We start from the raw sequence: 10,282 nt of genomic DNA, 5'->3' as shown, positions 1-10,282 counted from the left end.
GTGGCCTGAGAAAAAGTGAGGTGAAAAACAAATGGGATTTTGCAACAAAAAGTGTGTTTAAAATCTATCTCCATTTCAATGAAACATTGTTACCCACTGATACCTAGAACCAAATCTATACTGTACATCATGTTGTTAGGATTTGTGAGAAAATTATCGCCCGACTGGCACAAACACTGAAAACTCTGTCCTTGAAAAACATTATTGACAACTTGTTTGACTGTAAATAACTTATAGCACCAAAAATCTAGTGGTCCCACCAGCTCAGAAATGAAGAGAGGGATGTGTCTGAGAGGGAAACTGTTTTACGTGTACAGGAGTAAGGCAGACTTGACCTTAAAGAGGTCAACAACTCGCAACTGATTTTGTGGTTTATTGTTTTCCAGTTCAGGTAAGAAATTACAGCTGGTTAAAAATACATGGCAGGCTGCATAAGACTGACCTTATGGTACACTGTGATATAAGCAACACAGCTGCAGCTAACCAAAGCGTGTGTTCGATTTAGGGGTGTCAATGTGCATTGACATCTGCTGTATGTATAATTTGTTGTACCTGAACTGGAACACAAACTACAAAATCAGCCTATAGGGTTTCATGCCCCTATTTGAACCCTATAGCATTCCTATTCTGGGCATGCCATAATAGGCAAACATTTGGCAAATTAAGCAAACCTTCTGTGAAAATAGCCGATCTCCAATCTCACATGTTGCAATGCATCATGCTGTGAGCTGTTGATTTGCTATTTTCAGCAAAGAGATTGTTGTTGAGGAGGGAAAAAGGTAGCCTGGGACCAGACAAATCTACCAGTGCAAAAAAAAATTGCCCTCTGCGATTTGGGTCTGGCACCGCTCCATTGTGAATCCATTTCCTGCTCCCGAAGTCTGGGGTGACTAATCAGGGCCCAGTATTCAAATATGGGAGACTGTAATTGGTAGTTGGTTGTAGGTCTAACCAATTGTGTCGAGAGCCATTGTTTTGATCCCGCCCCCTTGGAAAAAAACGTCCTCATAGAAGCACCAGACTCATATCCACGCAGTGATATAGTCTGGCTACGATAGGCTAGGAAAAAGGAGCAGACCTAGTACAGAGCTCTGGGGGACCCCAGTAAACTACGTACAGTATAGGGTTTAAGCAGTTAAGATGCCAGCAGAGGTTGTTACTCGACTGGAGCGTCTTAAACAGTACGCCGTCATTTGGTACTGCACACAAATGCATAGTTTTAGTGTACCCATTTTCATACAGTTATAATAGTTTTCATCACTTGGCCCGCCTGGAGGCTATAATGCATTTGAGACAATGTCAGTCTCCAATTACTGAAGTTCTGCTCCAGTGTTGCAGCATTAGAGAACAGTACTGTATGCCAAGCTCGAATAAGTCAAGCCTTAATGGTCCATGGATGAGCAAAACTCACTGGAGAAATTGATTCTGGTAATGTTCGTTGACTCAGACAAATACATGTAATGACTGTAGTTGTACGCACTGATACTTGTAAAAAGGGACGTGTAAGGGTCATCTTTGATAACTGGACAAACATGTTCAACAAGTCATGTCATTCACACCTGACTTCCTAAATTCCTGATTCATGAAGACTAAGCTAATCATTGCATAGAAGCATAATTCAAAATATTCCATCAACAGATGAGGAGGCACATTATTAAGGTGTTAAAACATCATAGATTTGAATAGTAGCATTTGTCACTAGAATACAATATATATTGTACAATACTGTATACTGTATGGTTCAAATGATCTTTAAGAAGAACTATTGATAATGTGAGTTGTTCTCTGATAGCTGTTATTCGTTTATGTTGACCTTTTGATGGTCTTCTATAACTTATTGGAGGTGTTAATTGGTTCACTGCCATATACTACATTCTTCTATACATTCACAATATCACAAAATGTCACGTATATTCACAAAATGCGTGTGTGTGTGTATGTGCATATGTGTGTGAGTATCTGTGTATCACATATCTCGAGAACCATCAGACCGATCAACTTCAAACTCGCTGTGCGTATTGCCGATGACCCGAGGGAGTGAGATGCCTGGTATGAAGCCGTTGTCCAGAACCAATCTGACCAATATGCCCATATATGTGCACTGAGATCCGGTTGATCTATGATGTCATATTTATAAAATCAGGGATCTCTATATATGTACATAAAAGGGACAGAGACAGACAGATACTGAGATCTCCATAATGACATTATGTGGGCATAAAAGGGACAGAGACAGACAGACAGACAGACAGACAGACATGTACAGAGATCTCCATATGAGCATAAAGGGGACACAGATGACACATGGGTACAACGAGTACTCTGTCAAGTAAGTAAGTAAACAGATATTGAATAAGCGGGTGGGGGGCATGCATTCCCAACTTGCATCTTTCATTCAATTTTCAATTTATCATTTAGCAGACAGACTTATCCAAAGCGACTTACAATAAACAAGGAAATCACATACATAGAATGCAGAGAGACTGTAGTGCCTCAAGAAAATATGCTCCCAGGTAAACCTAGCATCTGCATAAACAATAGAGGCTACTATCAAAATAACAACCTGTACATTTAAACTATTAGTATACCAGGCAAACAATTAACCTAGTATCTGTTTAAATAACATGCTATCTCAATTACATTCTTAACATTGTGGTCTAGAAAACAAACCTAAGCAACAAAAACATGAGTGACCAAGATGTCTGCATGGTAGCCACCATCGGCTGGGCACACAATCCCTGTGTGTGTGTGTGTATGCGTGTCCCCCACATATCTCGAAAACCACCTGACCTAAAACCTTTGTGTTGGTTTCACAAAGGACCCCAGGGAGCGGTTGTCCAGAAATAATAAATCCACAAATCTCTGTATCTGTCTTTGTCCCTTTTATGTCCATATATGGAATTGGAAATCCCTGATGCCATCAACATGACGTCATATTTCTCACATCATCACATCATCCCTGGCCTCTTGTTGACGTCTTTTACATGCGACCCGGTAGTTCCTACTTACTTATTATTATTAAACGTGCACATGGTTTAGCTTTTATAAGTGGAGCTGCTTGTAACTGACTTATTTAAACACTTAAATACTGATCATACATTTAACTCAAGATACAAGATGGCGACGAGCAGCACATCGATGCCACAGAAGCGTTTCTACAGACAACGAGCCCATTCCAACCCCATGGCAGACCACACGTTTGAGTATCCTGTTTGTCCAGACAGTATGGACTGGTCAGATCTGTACCCAGAGGTCTTCCAGCAGCAGTGTGACAAACCACCAGGTTCAACAGCTCAGGTGGAGTTTGCAGATATTGGATGTGGATACGGAGGCCTTTTAGTGGAGCTGTCTCCACTGTTCCCAGACCAGCTGATGTTGGGTCTGGAGATCCGGGTCAAAGTGTCAGATTATGTGCAGGACCGCATCCGCTCCCTAAGGGCCTCCCAGCCAGGAGGCTACCAGAACATTGCCTGCCTCCGCAGTAACGCTATGAAGTACCTGCCCAACTTCTTTGCTAAGGGACAGCTCAGTAAGATGTTCTTCCTGTTCCCTGACCCTCATTTTAAGAGGACCAAGCACAAGTGGAGGATCATTAGTCCAACGCTGTTGGCAGAGTATGCCTACACACTGAGGATAGGGGGTTTGGTGTACACCAACACAGACGTGGAGGAAGTGCACATCTGGATTGTGAAGCACTTCACTGAACATCCACTGTTTACACGTGTTCCTGACGAACAACTGGCTGGGGACGTCATCGTCAGTCGTCTGGGTACCTGTACAGAGGAAGGGAAGAAGGTGCAGAGAAACGGTGGCAAGAACTTCCTAGCGGTCTTCCGGAGGGTAGAAGATCCAAACTAAAGACTTTAACGTATTAAGAAGTGGTGTTCTGATATAATAAACCCTCCGAGTATGCAGGATCATAGATGGATGAGTGGACTCCCGCAAAGTATTTGGCTGCGGTGGACCCCCAATCTGAAGAGATTTTGCGCCAGGGAGGGACCCCCATAAGAGACGATTTGTGTTGTTGAATTTTAGTTTTTTAATGTTTGACAAATGTTCAAATGTCTTCAGTAGTGGCCGATCTACAAGCTCACAACACATCGCTATGAGACATGTAGTGAGCTTGTAGATCGGCTATTTTTGAATAGCCGACGTATAGTTAAAGTGGTTAAAGGGATTGTGATGCTACATACAAACTAATTTTGCTGGGTGGGGACAACCTGGAACCCCTTCAAGGACCCCATGAAGGGTCCCCAGACCCCACTTTGAGAACCACTGTACATAGATGACCAAAACACAATCACAACAGGTTATGCTTATTGACGGGCAGGTGTGTTCACTCCCACAATAATACAAATCTTACTCACATCATAGACTGGCCTCCAAGTAGGCCTACTATGATAAAGTGTAGTGCACAGTACTCTGATAATGGGTACAACAGGTAGGCTACAGAGGGGCTTGCGTTCCCAACAGGCATCATTCCCAAAAGGCATTGTTCCCAATCGGCAATGGCCTAGTTAATGTTAAAAAACAAAAACAAAACAAAACTGCATAACATGTTGAGGATGGACCTATATATTTCGAAGATGCGCTGTAAGTTCAAATTGATGCAATCAAGCTCTAAGCAGACAGTAGTGGGATGATGTTCTGTGAATAGCCAGAGAGAAACTCTAGGATTGCCTCAGATCAGCCCCTGAAATGTTTCCACATCATCCTGACTCGCTGTATACTATAAAAGGTTACGTATTGGGGGATTATATTGTTGTGCTGTTTGAGCTGACAGTGAGTGCTGAGGGTAGAGGAGCATAATATGTGGTAAATTTCTAGCATCTCAAAGCACCTCAAGCAGGTCAGCACAACCAAGTGATAGTTATTCAGGTGGGTTGTACTGACTGACCTTGGTGGTCATGAAGTACTTTGAGATCTCAAGTTATGTCTCTGTGTGTGTGTGTGTGTGTGTGTGTGTGTGTGTGTGTGTGTGTGTGTGTGAGGCACGCACGCACGCGCACACACGCACACACAGACAGACAGACAGAGCTTCTGTGACTGTAATGTTTGCCATCAGTCCTTTTTATGTTGGTATTTTGTTGCAAAGGCTATTACGTACTGTAAGTGCATAGGTTTTACAAACAACAGCTGTCAACACAGCATACAGTGTAACACATGGTGCTGACACTGTTGTGTTAAACGTCACGTATCTGATTCCAGAATGCCGGCACTTCACTGTACGTCACTGTGGCGGGTCAGATCTCTATATAAAGGTGGTGCCAGCTTGTCTTAATTGTACGTTCACAAAAGGGGATCAATGTCTGAAGTCTTAGATAGATAAGCCTTATTAAGCGTATCTCGTTGTCCAGGACTACCATTATCTTTGGAGGTGAAAATGATACAATGGTGTAGGAAATACAAAGATTGATACTTCTATCTTTCAATTACAGCCAGAACGTGCCATTTAGAAATGTATTCAAAAGAGTGCTGAGGGACATTTACTCAAAATAGTGCTGAGAGTATTTGCTGCTTGATGTACCCGAATGTACAATGTACTGTACAATGTACAATGCAACCTGAACAGATGATTAGGATTAGAATTAGAAGCACCAGAAGAAAGGTGCATGCTACAGATGTGGTGCTTATCACAAGACATTACTTCCACTGCTACAAATGAAACTTCATGTTGAAGAAACATGAGTTTTTTCTTTCTCATGGTCGTGTCATGTGACAATGACCAACAAAAAGGGTTTTGATACTCCAGTTTGCTTCAGAAATCTGCAGGTGTGGGCTATTCTTTACCAAAATAAATATCATATACCATGAACACAATATCAAACAATCAGACACAAGTTGGAATTACATGTTGAGGGGCCTCTATAGAGTGCACCTCCAAAGCCGCTTTCAGTTCTGCCCACAGGGAACAAATGCAAACAGTAGTGCAACTGTCTGTCGTAAAAACGTGTCCTGATGGCTGCACTCCACGACTGACAGAGCCCTGTGTAAGCAACCAGGCCTGGTGGACATCTGTGCTCAGAGGAACGCACTTGTCTAATTTTATTTAGTTTTCACCCATGAAGTTGAACTTGGCTTTGATCATAAATGGGTCTATAAAACAGCCTGGGAGGGGAGTTTGTACCATGCAGTATGTCCTGTTGACAGTGTTATTGTGACATTGTTACAGGGTTATTTCTCTGTTGAATTTTGTTTAAAGAAAAGTAGTATTGCACCAGCTTAGTTTAAAAAAATCACACCCAGTGTGAAGTGGGCGGTGTGGTCACAGTGGTCATCACAGTGATGGAAGTGATTCACTTTTTTAAAAAGTGTTTTTTTTAAGTGCATAGTCCTATTTATAGGGCTATGCACATGTGTCATGTGTTTCTAGCCAATCACAGTCCTGAATAGAGTCATGGTGGCCAATCATGGTGCAGGGTTAGGGGGGTACAATGGTGGCCAATCACAGTGCAGGGTTGGGGGGGTGCAATTGGGTCGATGTCCAAACCTCACATATAGGGGCGGTTGCACCGCCCAAAAAAGAGCAATTAGATGTAGTGACAGGCCTGCCAGCTCCTCAACATAGGTAACCTTGTTGTCGTCGACGCCACGTTTCATCAGCAAACTTGACAATGCTGTGTGAGCTGTTTCCGGCCAAACAGTCATGGATGTATAGGGAGTACAGCAGAGGTCTCATTACACAATCGTGGGGTGCTCCCGTGTTAGGGTGAGGGTGGTAGAGGTTTAATCAATAAATAACAACCTAACATATCCCCCTTCCCTGTTGTTGTCGAGGTTTGAGAGGACCTGAGAGATGACGTTTCCGGTGGACCTGTTGGGATGGTAAGTAAGCTGCAGTGGGACCAGGGTGCTGGAGAGAGCAGATGTGGTCAATTACTAGCCTCTCAAAGCACTTCATGGAAAGCAAGATCAGCAGTGAAATTATTCAGGCGGCTTGTACTGACCTTGGTGGTTATGAAGTACTTTGAGATCTCAAGTTCTGTCTGTGATTTTTTTTTTTTTTTTTTAGCGGTGCCAACTGCTCTATATCTGACTTTGTCCGTGTGTCCGTCCGTATGTCTGTATGTCCGTATGTCCGTCCGTCCGTATGTATTCCCCTCTGTATTCTTATTGGCTGGGCTTTAAACAAATATTGATGACAACACAAACTCCCCACCAGAAGTGCGTATGTATGTTTGAGCACGGGGCTCATCAAAGGCACCGCTTCCTTCACACAGGGTGTGATTTTTACTTAAAAAAAGATATATATCTTTTGCCACATGGCAAGTATATGCTGCACATATGCCATATTCAGGTTCATATATGTGGATATATAGGAAATATATCTGTCTCTTCTATATCCACATCATATATGGATATATATGTACATATATAGACACATGCAGGCAACCAATTTCGTATATGTCACATATATGATAAACTTGTTGCATATATAAAATATACCTATTTGTTCATATGTTTTATTTGCCCCCCTGCTGGCAGAGTAAAAAATTGCCTGTGTGCGTGTGAGAGAGACAAGGTCCCTTAGAGACAGACAGACAGACATACAGACAAGACAGACAGACAGACAGAACATCATCATCTGGAGGCAATCCAGCCCAGGTGCAGGTCACCCAAAATGATATTGCGTTAAGCGCATGATTTGTCAACCACTTGTTAGAATGACCTTGGCCATCGACCCAAGGTCATTTTAACCTGACAATGACCCTGCCATTGGCCTCCAGATGATTGGGCTATCTGTTTGGTTCCCCCCTACGGGTATAAGGCACGTTATGTGCCCATGGACATTAACACATTCCCTGCCAGAGTTTATTCATAAGGTACTCACCCACTGCCAGCGTTTTTGAGTTTTATAGCCTTTTGAACCGTTCACAAAAAAATTTACTCCATTAAAATCCGCGATCGGATGGTGTTTATAAACAGCAACGACGGCCGTACGAGCCCTCATAATGTTTACACTTTTTTTACTTTTTCTTCTTCTGTGGAATCAGCGGCCCAAAGAGGCTGCAAACGTCATATCCGTTTGGCTGTGACGTGGCTGTGACGTTTCCCCACCGGCCATCTCAGATTAGCTTAGCCTCCGATCGGCTATCAGATCGTTTTTAAACACAAAGAGGATAACTGTTCGTCGATCAAAGAAAAGAAAATACAACCGGAGCTTACCATTCGTTTTTTAAACCGTGTGAAAACCATGATCTTTAGCCAAAACCAGGGAAAAACTGTTTTTTCAAGATAAAAAACGAACCGGAAACGGTTGTCGGAAATTTTCTCATAGGATGGGTCGGAAGCGTCATGGGGAAAAAAAAAAAATCAAGGATGGTACCAAAAACATTTTTTTTCGTTATTAAACCACATAAAAAGACGATCCCGAGATATCTCGGGATACGTAGGTAACAGGTGCATTTAATGTCCCGAGATATCTTGGGATTGGCAGTATATGTGTTAATGACTCAGAAAACTATAATAAGTGAAAGGGGTGATTCTCGTATTAAATCAGTATGAAATCACCCCTGACACCAACCCAGATTTTGTGCTCTGGATGCCCATTCAGGTGAGACACCTTGTGAGCTGTACATCCAACTGAAGTTCTGCAAGTGGGTCAGAACAGAAACCACCACCACTAGGACAGGAATGGTGAATCTAGAGTTGGACATTTGCATCCAAAGACTGCTGAGGAGGCTGCCCGCCTCGCCGAGGTGTTCTCGCCAGCCAGGAGGGGCTTCTGAAACTTTGCGTCAGCCAGAGTACTTCCCCATTCCCAGGCTGGAAGGGTAAGTCCTGTGGGGATGTATTTAGCATAGCGTCTCTGTCAAGCGGAAGTCTGTCCAAAACAGTTACTTTTCAGGATTCAAATTCAAACATAGCAAAAGTAGCAGATCTACAAGCTCAAAACGAGCTTGTGGATCTGGGCTATTGTATGATCAAGTAGGGCATTCATTTACGAAAAAACACAAAGAAAGTTAGAATATGGAGATAAGGGGTTTCTACGATAGATTGGTGATGTATTATGTATTTGGGGTGTTTGATAGGTTTATTTGTTGGTGTTGGTATTGGGCTGTTTTAAGTTAACTAGGTCACAGTGCACCCTTGTCTTTGGTAGCACCTGAGGGTTGGTACTGTTAAAGGCAGCTCTCTGTGCCAGTCTGTAACTGGGGCTGGTCAGGGTAGCATGTGTCTGGGGACAGATGCTTTTATTGTTATGATGTATTCTGGAAACTGTAATTTTGTAAATAAAGACCCACAAGTGGCGTTTGTTATATTTCCTGCCTCTACCTCCTCACTTCTCGTGACCGCTCCCAAGGTCATTCTAACAAGTGGTCGACAAGGCATCCCCTTAAAGGACGACTTCACCACTTTTCAAACTATCTTCATATAATAGGTCCTCACTAATGCTCATGATAAAATGATACAATTTTTTTCTACTTGGTCTGTGTCTCATAGGAGGGCTGTGGACAGTCCAGAAACCTGTCTACCAGTGACATCATCGTTAGGCAGGATTTTTTTATTCAGATTGTTATTAAGGCGAGAACAATGGGATCGATTATTGCATTGCTACTTTCCAGGAATACAAAGCCTGCCGTTTCTATTAGCTTGGATTCCCCATCGATGATGTCACTGGTAGACGGGTTTCTGAACTGTCTACAGCCCTCCTCTGAGACACAAACTGATTAGAAAAAAATTGTACCATTTTATCATGAGCATTAGTGAGGACCTATTATATGAAGACAGGTTGAAAAGTGGTGAAGTCGTCCTTTAAGACAGTTTTGTTTTGTACTCCCTCCGTTTCTCGGTTTCTCTTCCATTTCTACTCGATTATCTCTAGGCTGTCACTTGTGTTAAGCAGGCTACACACCAAACTGTGTTGTCCAGACTAGCCTACTTCAGACTAAGTTGACTGAAGTCGGAATATCAGTCGGTTGAAAGGTGTGAAAATATTGCTGAATGCAACGCTCTCCACACAGCACTGACAGTCGGCTAGTAGCAAAAAATACAGCTTCATGTTCACTTTTTAACAACACAAGAACATGCACATTCTTAACTGGGGCATACGTCGATACTGTATATTTGCATGAATTCAAATCATTTGAGAAATAATAGCAATAAAGATGAGCATTGCACAGCAGGGGGCTTACAGGACATAGACACAAGCCTATACTTCAACTAAATGCCATTTAAATTATTTTGGTTTGTGTATTTATCATATCGTTCTTATTTAATGTAAAACCATAAACAGTGCACACACAGCCACCATGTCATTTTGCTTCAACTAATGAGCAAT

At 42.5% G+C, this 10,282-nt stretch overlaps 1 protein-coding gene across 1 annotated transcript; it reads left to right on the top strand.

Moving 5' to 3' along the window:
* Positions 1-3,130: 3,130 nt before the first annotated feature.
* Positions 3,131-3,858, top strand: LOC311058391 (tRNA (guanine-N(7)-)-methyltransferase-like; the record flags this gene model as incomplete). Its single annotated transcript, XM_084075828.1, has 1 exon — positions 3,131-3,858. The coding sequence occupies exon 1, from the start codon at positions 3,139-3,141 to the stop codon at positions 3,856-3,858; it is 720 nt and encodes a 239-aa protein (XP_083931954.1). The 5' UTR covers positions 3,131-3,138.
* Between the last annotated feature and the right edge of the window lie 6,424 nt (positions 3,859-10,282).

Source organism: Gymnoscopelus microlampas (assembly GCF_963454915.1).
Source record: "Gymnoscopelus microlampas genome assembly, chromosome: 2".
Taxonomy (NCBI): domain Eukaryota; kingdom Metazoa; phylum Chordata; class Actinopteri; order Myctophiformes; family Myctophidae; genus Gymnoscopelus; species Gymnoscopelus microlampas.
Note: the sequence above shows the minus strand (reverse complement) of the source record. Positions and strands in the feature narration are given on the sequence as shown.